This window comes from Eulemur rufifrons, chromosome 6, assembly GCF_041146395.1.
Source record: "Eulemur rufifrons isolate Redbay chromosome 6, OSU_ERuf_1, whole genome shotgun sequence".
Lineage (NCBI taxonomy): Eukaryota > Metazoa > Chordata > Mammalia > Primates > Lemuridae > Eulemur > Eulemur rufifrons.
In genome coordinates this window covers 17,079,455-17,096,512 of record NC_090988.1, presented here as the reverse complement: position 1 = coordinate 17,096,512, position 17,058 = coordinate 17,079,455, and the positions used below count along the sequence as shown (strand labels likewise).

The 17,058-nt window shown below is 39.3% G+C and overlaps 1 protein-coding gene across 1 annotated transcript in view; it reads left to right on the top strand.

Moving 5' to 3' along the window:
• Positions 1–1,329: 1,329 nt before the first annotated feature.
• The window catches only part of UBE4A (ubiquitination factor E4A), a 34,618-nt gene continuing 18,889 nt past the window's right edge, over positions 1,330–17,058 (top strand). The window contains exons 1-10 of the mRNA XM_069470845.1: positions 1,330–1,391; positions 6,131–6,292; positions 9,142–9,315; positions 9,937–10,049; positions 11,293–11,445; positions 11,953–12,112; positions 12,534–12,736; positions 12,941–13,132; positions 14,290–14,623; positions 15,715–15,835. Coding sequence (XP_069326946.1) covers positions 6,172–6,292; positions 9,142–9,315; positions 9,937–10,049; positions 11,293–11,445; positions 11,953–12,112; positions 12,534–12,736; positions 12,941–13,132; positions 14,290–14,623; positions 15,715–15,835 — 1,571 coding nt within the window. The 5' untranslated portion in view covers positions 1,330–1,391; positions 6,131–6,171. The remainder of the gene's footprint in view (positions 1,392–6,130; positions 6,293–9,141; positions 9,316–9,936; positions 10,050–11,292; positions 11,446–11,952; positions 12,113–12,533; positions 12,737–12,940; positions 13,133–14,289; positions 14,624–15,714; positions 15,836–17,058) is intronic.

The following is a 17,058-nucleotide window of genomic DNA, read 5'->3' as shown; positions in this document are numbered from 1 at the left end:
TGGTTATATGCAACTACTACACCATTTTATATTAATATAAGGACTGGAGCATCTGTAGATTTTGGTATCCAAGGGGATCCTGGAGCAAATCCCCCAGGGATACTGAGGGAATGACTGGGGGTTTTGGGGTTTTGGGTTTTTTTTTTTTTTTTTTTTTTTTTTTGGAGAAATGTCTGTTCAACTCCTTTGCCCTGATCTTTTTTGAATTGAATTATTTGGGGGTTTTGTTGTGGAGTTGTGGGAGTTCTTTGTATATTCTGGATAGTAATCCTTTATCAGACATATGATTTGCAAATATTTTCTCTCATTCTGTGAATTGTCATTTCACTTGCTCAGTTCTCTTAACTCTTTTTTTTTTTTTTCTTTTTTCTTTTTTTGAGACAGAGTCTCGCTCTGTTGTCCGGGCTAGAGTGCCATGGCATCAGCCTAACTCACAGCAACCTCAAACTTCCAGGCTCAAGCAATCCTTCTGCCTCAGCCTCCCAAGTAACTGGGACTACAGGCATGTGCCAGCATGCCCGGCTAATTTTTTCTATATATTTTTAGTTGTCCAGCTAATTTCTTTCTATTTTTTTTTAGTAGAGATGGGGTCTCGCTCTTGCTCAGGCTGGTCTTGAACTCCTGACCTTGAGCGATCCTCCGGCCTCGGCCTCCCAGAGTGTTAGGATTACAGGCGTGAGCCACAGGGCCCGGCCTCTTAACTCTTGAAAAATAGTTTTGTGCACCTCAAGACGACCTTGTAGGATGTATACTGTCTCTGCTTTACAGATGAGAAAACTGAAATCCATTCAAAGATCCACACTGCCCTTTACCTAATACGTTCTCAAAACTTTTCGTTATATTCTCCAGTCATATCTCGTGAAAAAACAAACTTTTTTTCGTTACTGCCGTTATTGTTATTGCTTCTTAGATAATAATAATCTACGAAGAGTAACAGAAGCTGCTTCAAAAAGATAAAAGACTGGTGGGAAAAACAGAAAGCATAAGCCCACAGAAGTTGCCAGCAGCGCCAGGGATCAAAAAATTGTATCTGTCCTCCATACTCCGACACACAGGGTTCCAAGACCCAGCTTTTATGTTCCACTAAGTTCCAAACCTAACGATCAGATCAACCTCACCTCTGTCCTCAAATCCGATCCCAAAGCCACTTCCTGCCACCTCTGCCCCACCCCTAGCCTGCGGCAAGTAAACTGGCGCATGCGCCGAAGGAGTGTTCGCGCGCCAGTAGCAAGCCCCAGCGCACACACCGTGCTTCCGGCGCGGGGATTAGCTTCCACAAGCTTGGGCGCTTGGTGATGACGTAAGCTCCGGTTGCCGTGCTGAGTCGGAAGTGGGAACCTTTCGGCCACTGAGACTTTGTGGTGTCGTCGCTGCTGGCCCTTTAGGCTCTGGTAAGAGGGGAAACAGCTTGAGGGGAGGGGTCACTAAATCTGCAGTGGGATACTTCCCCTAGTCCAATGCCAGTCCAGGCGTCTGCACTCTTACCTCCTCCAAATTCTTTCTCCTGTGCTGTCTTGATCAGGAACCCTTTGCTTCATGAACTTTGACCCTGTCTGATTTGGAACCCCTTACAGTGCCCCAACTTCTGGTGTCTCTCTGTACATTTCTCTCCCCCACTTTGCCAAGCCCCTCCTGGCAAAGGCCGGAATACTGTCCTTGCAGTATCTTTTGACTTCCTTTCTCTAGAACGTGTGCCTGGCGGGTGGGTCTCCTCCTTCCTGCAAATCCCTTATGGAACATAGAAGGACAAAATATTAAGAGTAGTCGACAAATAGCTAGATGCCAAGAAGATAAAATCAATCACGATTCGTAGTAATCAAACCAGTTGAATGCATATGTCAAAGTGTTGACATTTCTTAAGGCACGTGACCCATATTCACCACTCACAACTTCCCTGGCACTCTGCCCCGTTTTTTCCTAGGGTTTCGAAGACACTTCTAAAATTGAGTGACCACAGCTCAGAGGGCTAATATTTGATGAGTCTTCCCTTTGGGATCAGTTTTTTACTCTGAAAGCAAGGATGTGTTTAGTTTCACTGTCATTGAATGTTTTGGCTCCACGTGGGAGCCCACCTAAGATAAAATGGGACCCAAGAATTAATGCTGTCTGCTTTTTGACTTGATGAGATCCTTCTAGCTTGCAAATAGATGTGTTGAAGGAATTTGTTGCCACATTAGCACGACCTCAAAGTATTGGGTGAAACATATGGCAATGAAAACATTTGTTTAATTCCTATTTTTGTTTGATGTATGTGTTGCTCACCAGGACAGAGTATGGTTTAATAGAGCTTGATTTTAACAATCCCAGTTTTATGAAGTGTTCCAGATATTTCTGCTTACAATCTGTATCAAGTCTGATGTTAAAACGTTTGTGTGCTCATGAGAGCCAACAATGGCCCTTAAAGGATTAGCAGTACTGTTTGTAAATAAAAGCTTGAATCAAGGGAAGGGGAGAGAATTTTGTAGGATGGCTGTTGTAGATTCTTGCAGCAGGTACACCAGAGTGAAGCTTGTTTTTAAGGAGGACATATTCAAAAAGCTTCAAAGGGTTGGCGATTGTACCATCTCAAAAGCTGACAAAAGGATAGTGTTGTATCTCTGTATGGCAGTTGAAAATAGGAGAATATAAATCCCCAATGACTCTGTTAAATAACTAAAACAAACAAAATATCAAGTTTCCATTTTATCAGACGTTTCTTTTAGGGTGGGTTATATCTGGGTACTCTTATTTACATTTGTAAGTCCAATGAACAAATCCAAACTGGCATCTCCACAGAAGTTCTCATCAAGCGATCAGTCCTCCTTTTTCCTTTAAATCTTTTCTATAAGTGACTACATACTTTTAGCCTGTTTTCTATGAAAATAGTTTGTGCACAGATTTGAAATACATATGAAAAAGATGAGCTTAGTGAAAGGTAGTTGAAAATGTTTTTGTTTTTCACGGACAGTAGAGATAACAGCAGGGATTTATTTTCATTCTGTATTCTATGCTGAAATACCAAAGAGCTGCAGCATCTGGCCTGCTAGCTTGACCTTCCACGGCAACCCAAGACAAGTAGTAAAGCCCTTACCTTGAAGTATGATCATGGGTGATACCATTGATTACAAGTAGTTCATGAATAACTACATGTAAGATTGAGTCATTCAATAAATATTTAGGATTTGTGATTGTGATATATAATCTAGATGCAGAAGAAAGAATAATCAGATATGAACATGTACTCAAAGAGCATACAGTCTAGCAAGGTAGAAGATCTGCTTAGGGCCGGACGTGGTGGCTCACGCCTGTAATCCTAGCACCCTGGGAGACTGAGGCAGAAGGATGGCTCAAGGTCAGGAGTTGGAGACCAGCCTGAGCAAGGGCGAGACCCCATCTCTACTAAAAATAGAAAGAAATGATTTGGACAGCTAAAAATATATATGTAGAAGAAAAAAATTAGCCAGACATGGTGGCGCATGCCTGTAGTCCCAGCTACTCGGGAGGCTGAGGCAGAAGGATTGCTTAAGCCCAGGAGTTTGAGGTTGCTGTGAGCTAGGCTGACACCACGGCACTCTAGCCCAGGCAACAGAGCGAGACTCTGTCTCAAAAAAAAAAAAAAAAAAAAAAGAGGAAGATCTGCTTAGAAGTACAATGTAGAAAGTTTAAAATCCTAGTAAAAATAAATGTCATAGGAAGCTAGCTTCTTTATATAATGTGACAGTATAGAATTGAGAAAGGAGGAAATAATGCCGTTCATGGTAATAAATTCTTTGTCTTGATAATCTTAAGAGCCTTTCTATATCATATGTCCTATATTCCTGGCTTTCAACTTCCTTTCTGCTTATGTGGTACAGGTGACATATGTCCTTTGTAATAATCTGCATTCTTTTCAGTTGCTTGGCTTATGTAATTTAGGGGAATTTATTGGGTTTTATAACTGAAAAGTCCAGAAGACTTTCTCTTTCCGTCTCTCAACTCTGTTTTTCTATATGTTGGCTTACTTTTAGGCTAGACCTTTTCTAAATGGTGTAAAGATAGCAACTCTAGGTTTATATCTTACCAGCCTAGCAACCCAAGCAGAAAAAAAAGCTCCATTTTCTATAGATTCAGCCACAGCCTGAAGCTGGTATTCATTGACTCTGTTAGGCTTCCATAGTGCCTTGTGCCCACTCTTGGATCAGTCACTTTGGCCAGAAAACGCTATATTCTTTTTAGCCAGGCCGAACTCATATGACCATACCTGGAGCTAGTGGGTGAGTTCAACCCCTTCTGAACCTATGGGCTAAGTGGAATGGATACCTAAAGGAAAAATTGGGGTATGATGTTGAAAAAAGAGGATGATGTTGTGGAAACAGAAAATAACAAGAGCTCACTACACTTTTTGTGTACCTCTGGAATTCAAGGTATCTTAGGATGGAAGTAGAATGGTGGCCAGCCAACAATGAGACGATTCTTGATGCCCCTACATTAATTAGGAGTTATAATGATGCTTATGCAGTGGTAACATGGGGAAAAGCCCTCTCAAACCCTCTCATGATCATTAATTCCAACACTAAATTTGATCTCTTTCCTTTTTTGGCATTATTAAGCTTGATTAAAATATACATAGCAAAAAATAAAATACATAGAGCAACATCTAACAGTTCAATTCTTTGAAGCATTAAAGCTCTGCACCGTGCTGGGAGGGACTAGACTGTCTGCCTAAGTCATTACAGCTAATTAGCCGTTAGCAGTTATGCAGAAACCATGTGCGGAGGAGCCTGAAGCAAGTGGTGGAGATGCCTCAGAATTGTCAAGAAGAGTTATAATCTCTTCCTCCAGTAAATAGGGTAACTTTTTTGACTTGTGTTAGCTTTTGTTAACATGAGTCTGTAAGGAGTCTTACCTCAGTAAGCTAAAGATAGACCAAATATTCTTTTTTCCTTCTTCCCTTATACCCATGGCCCCACTCTTTCTAAGGCCTTTGTCCTTATAACAGTTCAACGTCCTTATAAGCAGAATATTCATACCCTTTGTCTTTTCCCACCCTTTTCAAGGTGGTATTTCTATGCTTTGGCCTTAAAATTTCAGAAAGGGGAGAAGGCCTTTCAGGGAGCTCTGCTTATCCCGTTATGCCACTGAGTTCACTTGGCCTTGAATGAGGAAATGTAATCAGAAGAGTGCAAATGCAAGTTCAGTCAGCTCTACTAAATACCTTTGAGGTATATTTGTATTGCATAGTACACAGTAGAGCTGAGATTTGGAATTTGTGTTTCTCCAGTATTAAAAAATCAGAAACAGTGAAAGTTACAGAATTAAGCAAAGACTGTTTAGGTTTTTTGTTTTGTTTTTGGTTTTTGTTTTGTTTTTTGAGACAGAGTCTCGCTTTGTTGCCCGGGCTACAGTGAGTGCCATGGTGTCAGCCTAGCTCACAGCAACCTCAAACTCCTGGGCTGAAGCGATCCTACTGCCTCAGCTTCCCGAGTAGCTGGGACGACAGGCATGCGCCACCATGCCTGGCTAATTTTTTCTATATATATTTTAGTTGGCCAGATAATTTCTTTCTATTTTTAGTAGAGACGGGGGTCTCACTCTTGCTCAGGCTGGTCTCGAACTCCTGACCTTGAGCGATCCACCCGCCTCGGCCTCCCAGAGTGCTAGGATTACAGGCGTGAGCCACCGCGCCCAGCCAAGACTGTTTAGTTTTTAGTGGAAGAAATATGAATAGTTTTAATCCTATGAATAGATAGATTGCTTAATAGATAATTGAAAACCCACAACATACAGCTAATATGGTTCTTAAGTGTCACATTTTTTGTTGTTGCAATTTAGTAGGTGAGTTCTCTCCTTAACTTCAATAATTCTTCCTACTTAGCATAGTTTCTTAAAGGTATAGCAGATAGAAATATGTCAACAGATAAATGCATTCCAGCTGAACATTTTTTAGGCTTTTTAGTTTTAGCTGTCCCCATATCAGGCCACTGTGTCCAGTTGGTAGGTTTGTAACCATTTTGCCAAAAATGTCTTGAGGTTTGGGATAGGAATTGGAAAATCTTAACCCAAAGCCTTTTTAAATGTATTGTACTTGAAAATGGAAAAAGGAACAACTATGGGTATATTACAGCTATTGTGTTATCTGCCCTTCTGTGTCCAATACCTGTCCTTTGTATAGCCCCTCCCCCTAGGTCTGAATGGAGGATACCTTAAAGTGAAATGACAGACCAGGAGAATAACAACAACATCTCAAGTAACCCCTTTGCTGCTCTTTTTGGCTCCCTGGCTGATGCCAAGCAGTTTGCAGCAATCCAAAAAGAGCAGCTGAAGCAACAATCTGGTAAGTGGAGAAGCCAGTAACAGCAGACAAGATGACCTAGAAAGGGGTCTTTCCAAATTAAGTATCCTTTGAGTCCTTAATTGCAAATGGAATGTAAGTTTGGGGCAGAAGTTGGTTTTTTTGTTGTTTTTTATTTTGGGGTCCTCCCCTCTCCTGTCCTCCCCCTTGCATAAAAAAAAAAAGATCAGATAACAGGTGGATTCCTAGTAACAGATGCCAGTCATGATCCCAAAGCTGTCAAGCTGTTTTTTTTTTTTTTTTTAAATAACCTAGTAAAAACTATTTAAATAAATCTTTTTAACATAGGAAACTAAAATGGTAGGTATGGGTGTGGAAAGCAGCTATAGAAACCAGATGTAAAAGGAGGAATTAGAAAAGCTTTTTGACCTGTAGGCAAATGAGATTTGTTCTTAAGCTTAGCATTTCAAAGGCCCTCTCAAGTGAAGTGCTGCTTCTGTTCCACTGGGAGGCCTCTTTTGTAGCTTATTGCTGTTAGGACAGACTTCTTAAAAAAAAATCAATCAGATTTTTGGCCTTAATGGAAAAAAAAAATCACAATAATACCTCACTAATCAGCGGAATGGTTTTCCTTATCTGGGACCAAATTTAAGTTTAAGTCCAGCTTCCTTCTGTCAGGAGACATAGATTAGAAGAATTAGAGTGAGGTTTCTCAAATGTGTTAGTCTTCTGAGGACATTCACAATCTTTCAAACCAGAAATTGCTCCCATTCTCCTCTCTCCAAAAAGAATAACAGTGTTTTTCTTTTGAGAAAAAGAAAAATGCTTCCATTTTTCCTTTGTTTATTTAAAAATAAAAAACCACTCAGATACATAGCTAATTTGTGGCCTTGCTTTTTGATTAGGATTGAATAAAAAGAAAGTAAAAGCAAAACAGATGAGTGGTAGACAAGGTGAGTGATGGATGAAGCAAGGGTAAAATAAATGCAATGCTGACTTCTTAATGTGATTTTCTGAGTCTCTGAAATCTCTCCTAGATTTCTATTATACAGGCTCAGAACAGGAAATCTTGAATTAGGAGATTGTAGAAGAGAAAGATGAGTGAAGAATATGAAAAATAAGGAAATAGAAAGTAAAATTTATCAGTACGTGGTTGAGGGAAATTTTACTAAAAAGATTCTTAGCTTCTATCACTGTAGGAGTTCAGAGGAGAACTTAACAGTATAGGAGCTGGGCGACAACACTTGTCCTTCTGGCTGTAAACACACATAGGCTGGCTAGAGTTGGGAGCATTTTGGGCACCAAGCAGAGGGGACAAGTCAGGCACATGCCTTTCTGTTACTATTTTGGCACCTCCTCATCCTAGTTTGTTTACACTGAGTTTATCGTGCCGCCAGGTCCAACCTGTTTGCCACCAGCAGTTAGTATTCTGCCAAAACCTTTGGCTTCACTTTTACTAAAGTCACCACTCTGTTGGTAGAGAAAAGCAGATATAGACTCCTGTGTGGCTTTTGGTAAATAGCACTACTTTTATAGTTATCCAGCATGAGTGCCATTTTGAGAGACACTCTGAAGTTGCTTTATAAAAAATGAAAGTGATTCAGTCAATAAAAAACTAACAAAGCAGAGAGAATAAAAAAAGAACAAAAGATATGGCAAGCAACTTATATATGATAATCAAATGATTTAAAAAATCTAGTCTCACCAATTATTAGAGAAATGCCAATTAAACCAACAATTAAATCTTGGCATTGTGCTGCGTGCCTGTTGTCCCAGCTACTGAGGAGGCTAAGGTGGGAGGATCACTTGAGGCCATCGCTTGGGCTACAATCACGCCACTACACTCCAGCCTGGGCTACATAGCAAGACCTTGTCTCAAAAAAAGATTCAGTTTTTTACCTATGAAATGTGTGAATTTAAATAGGTACCAACTCATATACTTTTGAGTTATACTTTTGAGTTAGCACACAGAGCGGTCTTTCTGAGGGTAACTTGGTAGTAAATGTTAACTTTTTAAATTTTCAAACTCTTTCACCCAACAGTTCTTCTATGAATTTATCCTACAGAAACACAGATGTGAACAAAAAGTTAAGTTATATTTAGTGCAGTATTTAAAATCATGAAAAATTAGAAACAACCCTATTGTTCATCAGTTGAGAAGTAGCGACAAAAATCACAGTGCACACAAAAGATGCAATCCAGTGCAGCTATTGAGAAGAATGAGGTGTGGACTATTGTCCAAGCCACGAAAACGAAAGAGAAGAAAAGAGTAAGGTATACCTCTAAATGGCCTAACCCAGAAAAGTATTGGTGCTCATTAGATTGAAACGCAAACAGAAAAGCGCTGTGTATCATATGATCCCATTTTTCAAAAAAATTAAAGATTGTAGTAATGAACATTAGCACCAGGATAGGAAAAAAATCTGGAACACTGTTAAGTGAAGTGGTTGTCTTTAGTGAATTGGTTCAGGGGAGACTTTCTACACTATATTTTCCTGTATAGTTTGGAATTATTAAAAATAAATGTGGTCTCTTGAAATCAGAAAAAAGCCATACATTTAAAATAATTAAAGACATTTTGATCTCTTAGGTAATTCTTTGTTCACTAAAATTCTGTAGAGAAGATAATGTTGCTATTTTTGGCAGTGTGAAGTATAATTATGGGTAGAGATAATAAAACTTTTGCTTTATAAAATGTGGTAGGATCTGTAGCCAGAGATTTCAAAGCCTATACTTAGCTTCCTTGACTTGATTTGTTCACTAATTAGATGATTAACTTATTTCACATCTGAAATTATCCTCCTCTTGGTTACATTTATCATTTTTGATAGTATACTGGTTCTCTCTTAAAGAGAGGCGTGTAACATTTAACAGTTTACATTTTCTGACAGATGAACTTCCAGCTAGCCCAGATGACTCGGATAATAGTGTATCAGAGAGCCTGGATGAATTTGATTACTCTGTGGCTGAAATTAGCCGCTCATTCCGGTCACAGCAGGAAATATGTGAGCAACTCAACATCAATCACATGATCCAAAGGATCTTCCTCATTACTCTGGACAACAGTAAGTTATAGACTTGTAGCAAATCTATTCATTATTCTACTCTTCCTACTTCGGCTTGGGCTAGAAACTTGCTCTAATCATTAGACATAACAGAAACCTATTCCATCTAATGATTAGATGCAAACCCACTCACTGGACTCCCTGGAACACAGGTTTTACATTTCAGTGAAGCTTTTAGTGTGACCTAAAAACAGTAGTAAGACACAGATGTTAACTTTCGTTCCCATTTTGGTACTGACTGCGCCATATAGCTACTTGCCTTTACTACCTTAAAAGGGAAATGGGAATGGTAGCCAAACCCTTTTCTTCTCAGAGGTAACCCAGATATTCCCATAGAAGCTGTGAGAGGTGTTTTTCCTCTGTGGTTAAACCCTGAAGTTATTACTAATGTATGCGATTTACTCTTTTAGTGTCATGATGTTAGATTTATAACAAAGCCCGTTCTCTCTGGTGGGGGGTGGGGGACAAAGATTTAAATCTTCAGATGCTGTTTTGTGTATTGGAATCATTCTGATATTGCCTGAGTCAAACTTGGAGTTCAAGAGAAATGCTGTCAAGATCTGTTGTCGGTATAAGACAGAAACATTATCCTTAACCTGTCAGATTAAAACCATTTCCCAGGTGATCCAAGCTTGAAAAGTGGGAATGGCATCCCCAGCCGATGTGTGTATTTGGAAGAAATGGCAGTAGAGCTGGAAGATCAAGACTGCCTTGATATGAACAATGTTGAGCAGGTACCATTTTATGTTCCTAACACGTGCCCTCAGCAGAAATTGGCCACGCAGCCGAACTCTGCTCAGCATTCTCCAGCTTCACTGAAGTCCATCTCTTGAGTTGTTTGTGGTGGTCCTCTTTTGAAATCTTCTCATCTACTATGGCCACATGTCCAAATCTATCCATCCTCTAAGAACCAGTTAAAATGCCATCTTATTTACAAAACTTTGCCAGATAAGAGTTGTTATTCCCTTCTCTGAGTTCCTAGAGTAATCTGTCTATGCATCTCTTATGGGTATTGCCACTTTCTGTCTCACGCTGTGGCTTTTTTATGTACCTGTCTTATTTCCTCTATTGGACACTTAAGTTCTTAAAAGTAAGGCCCATCTCTTTTTCTTCTTCATATCCTTTTGTCGTCCGTTGTGTTCCTATAAAAGAATACTTGAGATGGTAATTTTAAAGAAAAGGGGTTTATTTAGCTCATGGTTCTGCAGGCTGAGAAGTTGAAGGGCACGGCCCTGGCTTCAGATGAGGACTTTGATGCTGTGTGACAACATAGTAGAGGTCACAGGGGAAGCAGACACTGTAAGGAGGGGAAAACCTGAGGGGCATCCTGGCTTTGTAACAAACCACTCTGGAGGGATCTAATCCATTCCCTTGAGAACTAGTCCATTCTCTCAAGTGAAAACTCACTACTGCAAGAACAGCACCAAGCCATTCATGACAGATCCACCCCCACAACCCAAACACCTCCCGGTAGGCCACACCACCGTGTTGGGGATCAAATTTCAACATGAGCTTTGGAGGGGACAAATATTCAAACCATAGCATTTTCCAAAATCAAAAGAGTGTGTTTTACCTTGGATGCCTGATTAACATTAAAGGAATAGTTTGGTAGGGAAGACACATGACAACTTGTGGTTTATCAAGTGTGAGTGAGGTCAGCAATCACACAGAATAGTAGATTTCACATAGAAGTTTAATCACTGATTCTCAGCACCATTCAACAAATAGTCTTTTAGTGCATACTCTGTGCTGGGGCTATGCTAGACACTCGGCTTGACTTAGGATAACTTTATATATACAATAATTTTCTAATATTTTCTAAACTAATAAGATACTGGGTCCTTTTTTCCCTACTTCACTCTACATCCAAGTCTGTGATTCTTGCAATAACCTCTGTCAGAATTACCTTTTATATCTTAATGTTCTAAGATTCATTTTGAAATGGTTAGCTTTTTGTTTGTTTGTTTTTCCTAATAGGCCCTCTTTGCTCGCTTATTACTTCAAGATCCAGGCAATCACTTGATTAACATGACTTCTTCTACAACGTTAAATCTCTCTGCTGATCGAGATGCAGGAGAGAGGCACATTTTTTGCTACCTTTACTCCTGCTTCCAAAGAGCCAAGGAAGAGGTAAAGGAATAATCCTCATTGAATACTATATTGTCCTCTTGGGTATGACTTTAGCATGTAAGCCAGAGTTGTATAAATGTATTTAATATCAATTTATATACATTATAGTATGTTTGAAACTAGATATCAAAGGCACTATTAGTTTGTCGTCTAAAGCTTTAGTCTCCTTTCTGTGGCTTGGGGTCCACCCCCTCACCAGTTAATCAGTGCCTGGCATTCTCTCTACAAACTTCTTTATAAATCACACCCTTAGAAAAGGTCTCATAAGTTCATTTCCACTGAGGTATAAATATTAGAGTAGGCTAAGCCTGACACTTCCAGGATTGGAATTTTAACAGGTAGGTTATTCCTGAAGCCAAAGAATGAATCTCTCATGAATTTTCAAGTATCCACAGAAGACGAGTATTATTTTGGCATCCAATAGCTCTTCCATTCATTTCACTTTGCCTACCCTTGTTCCAGGTTATAGAGCTAGGCTCTTCTCTCTCTTCTTCATGCTCTTTGCAGATTACCAAAGTTCCAGAGAACCTGCTACCCTTTGCAGTGCAGTGTAGGAATCTCACTGTGTCCAATACCCGAACAGTTCTCCTCACCCCCGAGATCTACGTTGACCAAAACATCCATGAGCAGCTGGTAGATTTGATGTTGGAAGCCATTCAAGGAGCCCGTGAGTACATAAGCAAGATCTGTGTGCTTCTACATTTTGATTTTCAAATTTGAAATTTTCACTAATTGCATTAGAAAGTCTCAGAGCCATTGTGGTTCTGGTATAAATTAAGGAAGAGAGATCACACCTTCATCTTTGAGGTTGAATATCAATAAAATTCAGCTGAGCATAGTGGCACATGCCTTTTAGTCCTAGCTACTTAGGAGGCTGAGACAGGAAGATCCCTTCAGCCCAGGAATTTGAGGTTCTAGTGCCCTGTGATCACGCCTGTGATAGCCATTGCACTCTGGCCTGGGCAACATAATGAGACCTCCCCCCACATCTCTAAAAAAAATAGTAATTATCAGAAGTAAAGAGCCAGTGTATAAAGGCACATAAAAATTCCCGTGGCCTCCTTTCTCTCTCATTTGTCTTCTGTTAGATTTTGAAGATGTAACTGAGTTTCTGGAAGAGGTCATTGAAGCCTTGATATTAGATGAGGAAGTTCGAACATTTCCAGAAGTCATGATTCCAGTGTTTGATGTTTTATTGGGCCGAATAAAAGATCTAGAGCTCTGCCAGATCCTGTTGTATGCATATCTGGATATTCTTCTTTATTTCACTAGGCAAAAGGATTTGGCAAAGGTAGGTCTAAAAGGTGGTATATATTCAGTAGAGCTGGAGATGTAATACTTGATGTTTCTCTATCCTGAGTACACTATAACATTACCTATAGAATAAGAGAAAGATAGATTGGTTGTTGTATAAACTTAACTCTTTGAGGCCCTTTCACCCCATCACCCTATCTCACCATACAAATAAATAAGTAAGACTTGTCTTCTCTTACAGGTTTTTGTAGAATATATTCAGCCCAAGGACCCTAATAATGGGCAGATGTACCAGAAGACCTTGCTGGGAGTAATTCTGAATATCTCTTGCTTATTAAAGACTCCAGGTGTTGTAGAAAATCATGGCTACTTCCTGAATCCATCTCGGTCCAGTCCCCAGGAGATCAAAGTACAAGAGGCCAACATCCATCAGGTGGAACTGTTTACCAGGGGTATCCTAGCCCCCTGATCTTAGATTAAATAGTTTCCTCAGGAAGCAGTTACAGATAAGGCTGCTTGAGCTTGTTTGGGAAAGCAAATTGATCTGGTTGGCTTTTACCATAATCAGATAAAAAAAGTGCCCTGTGTTTAACATGTGCTGAGAGCAGAGGATAAGCCCTCGTGTGGGGTGAGAATCAGCTGCTGCTCCTCTTTGCTCGTGCTGTAGTACTGTCACTCCCCTCAACCCTCGTTTTTCTCACTGAGCTATTTCTTACAACTTAAGCTCCTAAAATCTTTTTTTTCTCTAAAATTTTTTGACTGTACTGTAGCTTTATAAACTCAATTTTGTTTTCTTTCCTTCCCTTCACCTATGTCTTCTCTATTGGGGCTTCTTCACATAAATTAAAATAGAAGTCTAGCCAACATGAAGCATTTAAATGATTGAATTGGGGATAGTTTAAGTCTCCCATTTCCCATTTAATCATCACAACTCTCTAAAACAGGGGTTGGCAAACTATAGTGATAGCCAAATCTGGCCTGTTTTTATAAATGAAGTTTTTTGAATACAGCTGTGCCCATTAGTATATGTATTGTTTATGGCTTGATTTCATGCTACAATGGTACAGTGGAATAATTGCTACAGAGACCATATGGCAAGCAACGCCAAAAATACTTACCATCAGAGGAACCTGTGGCATTCTGATTTCAAGATTATTCTTTTTTAAGCACCAAAGGAGGCAAGAAAAGCTTCATCTTTCTCTGCTGCACCCCTTTTAATAAAAGGATTTATTCTATAAAATTTGGATTCAGTCAAAAGGCTGCAATTAAGGACCTAGAAAGCCACACATGGCCTTAAGGCAGTAGGTTCCCCACCCCTGACATTGATCCTTTGCAGAAAAAGTTTACCAACCCCTGCTCTAAAACTATCTAATGCTATCTGCAGTTTGGCAGCTATTCAGAAAATCTCTCGTAAGTGCCCAGAAATAGATTTTTTAAAAATCAGAACTGAGGGATAAGGCACAGGGAGAGTGAAGGGAAAGATTAGGATTAGCACATTTTTAGAAACTGCCAATTGCTAAGGTTTGGGAGTAAAAAATATTAGGATTGTGCAACTGGAATGTTCTGTGGTTGTGTTTTCTGGTTAAACAGTTCATGGCTCAGTTCCATGAAAAGATCTACCAGATGCTGAAGAACTTACTCCAGCTCTCTCCAGAAACCAAACACTGTATCTTGTCCTGGCTTGGAAACTGTTTGCATGCAAATGCAGGCCGCACCAAGATTTGGGCCAATCAGATGCCAGAAATCTTCTTCCAAATGTATGCCTCGGATGCCTTCTTTCTGAATCTGGGTGCTGCTCTCCTGAAGCTGTGCCAGCCATTTTGCAAGCCCAGATCCTCTCGGCTCCTCACCTTTAATCCCACTTACTGTGCCCTGAAGGAGTTGAATGATGAAGAACGAAAAATTAAAAATGTACACATGAGAGGTAGGGGGGGAAACTGGGCTTCTCAACACAGTGTATGTGTATGTATGTGTAATGTCTAAGGCATTCACTCACTTATCCTTTTTCACAAAGTACCTCTTTCTCAAAAAAAGGTGAGACCAAAAAAAGAACTACTTAGAATTTTTTAAAGGCAGACTTTTTAAAAAAAAACCAACAGGAAAAAAAAAAAAAAAGAAAAAAAAAACCCAACAGGTAGCTTTTAAATGTGCTTTGGTGAGACCTTCTCTCTGGATTTGGCAGCCTTGGGTATTCATTCATTCACTCGTTCTTTACAAAAATTAATAAAGCATAGTCTCCATCCTTTTTCAACTCAGAGGCTCCAGAAGAGGGCAGATATATCAACAGAACATTATAATATGGTAAAGGGCTAAGCCGTGGGAGCACAGAGGAGGGAGTAAATAATCAATTCTGCAGAAGTTAGAGATCTCCATAACTGAATCTTGAAAGACAAGTTGTGTTTTACCAGGCAAAGGAGCAAGGGAGTCCCTTTATCCAGAGGGAAGAACAAATATAAAGGTACAAAGCTCTGGAAAGTCTTGACTGAGGAATAGTGAGAAGCTCAGTATGGCTAGAGCAAGAGGAGGTAGGAGGTAGAGGAAATGGGTCTGGGGAGGAAGCAGTTAGGAGTGGATTGGAAAAAACCTTATACAGAGAAGTGAAAAGAGGAAAATAAATGACTCAATTCTACCACTCAAAGTGGATCACTCTTAATTTTGGTATATTCCAGTTTTATAACTCTTGTAATTATAAATGTGATACCTGTTCATAAACAAAATCTTAAATACAGAAAAGGCTCAGAATGAATACAAAGGATCCATTGCCTAATACATGAGAAAATCTGCAGTATTATTCCCTTTAATATTTGGTGATTCCATGGTTAAGTGAAAGAGTATTAACTGTATTTCTATAGAGAGTAGCCAAAAGATGTTAGACAAAGAAGTAATGTGACAAAAGTTGCTTTTAAGAAGATATCACTGGTAGTAGTGTGGAAGTTAAACAAGAGTAAGGGGAGACTGGAAACCAAGGTAGATGTCTGTGGCAAGCCATTTATTGTTCCTTTTAACTTCTTTGAGGTTTGGACAAAGAAACCTGTTTGATCCCAACTGTGCAGGAGCCGAAGTTTCCCCAAAACTACAACCTTGTAACAGAGAACCTTGCCCTGACAGAGTACACTTTGTACTTGGGATTTCACAGGTAACCCCTCTGATGCCATTAGGAAAGAACTATTGAGTTGTGTCAATAACCAGAAGGTTGAAAGGGAGTCTTAGAGATATATTCTCACTTTTTTCTAAAGGTTCACATTAGAATCTAGAAGCAAAAGGTCATTGTATGAATTTGTGTTTAAATGAATCAGCTTTGTCCAGATTACTTAAATTTGTTTTTAACTTTTAATATGTTAACTTTTCTTTTTCTTTTCTTTTTTTTTTTTTTTGAGACAGAGTCTCACTGTGTTGCCTGGGCTAGAGTGAGTGCCGTGGCGTCAGACTAGCTCACAGCAACCTCAAACTCCTGGGCTTAAGCAATGCTTCTGCCTCAGCCTCCTGAGTAGCTGGGACTACAAGCATGCGCCACCATGCCTGGCTAATTTTTTATATATATATTTTTTTAGTTGTCCAGCTAATTTCTTTCTATTTTTAGTAGAGACAGGGTCTCGCTCTTGCTCAGGCTGGTCTTGAACTCCTGAGCTTAAATGATCCTCCCACCTCGGCCTCCTAGAGTGCTAGGATTACAGGCGTGAGCCACCGCGCCTGGCTGATATGTTAACTTTTTGAAATTAAAGATACACTAGTACTTTTCTCTACATTTGCAAATTTTTAAATCACTATGTTCCTGTTGTCATCTGGAAAGTGGAATTGTTTTTATATTTCATTTTCTGCTCTTTTTGCTTACTACTCCTGATGAAAAAAGACTAAGCTCTACTCTATAGTATAGAGACAAATTGGCAAAAAAATAAGAAAATGTTTATCAGGGATTCCAGTGAGATCAATAGGACCACAAAAGATCTGTGTATATAAGATAAAGAAGATTCTAAAAATGTGAAGATTTGCAAACTCGAGTGTATGACTTCCAAAAATGGTTCTGGTTCTGGCTAGCCACACATTCTATAAATTTTTTTCCTCTAATTTAGCTGGTTATAAATAAGGGGAGAAAATAGCAACTCAGTCATAATTACAGTCTGTAAGAATTTTTAATGCTTTTCAAGATACTTAAATTGACACACAGCATTTTTCAAAACTGCTCATTCAGCAAATTAATAGAAAAAATGAAATTATTACTTTATTAAAAAAAGTTTTTCTCTCCCCATCATAGACAATTTAATTGAAACAATAGATAAAAGTTCAGCATGTGCTTAACCTGCTCAGCTATCTATTTTCAAACACAAAAATGAATGTCATCTAGTTTCCCAATATTGGCTA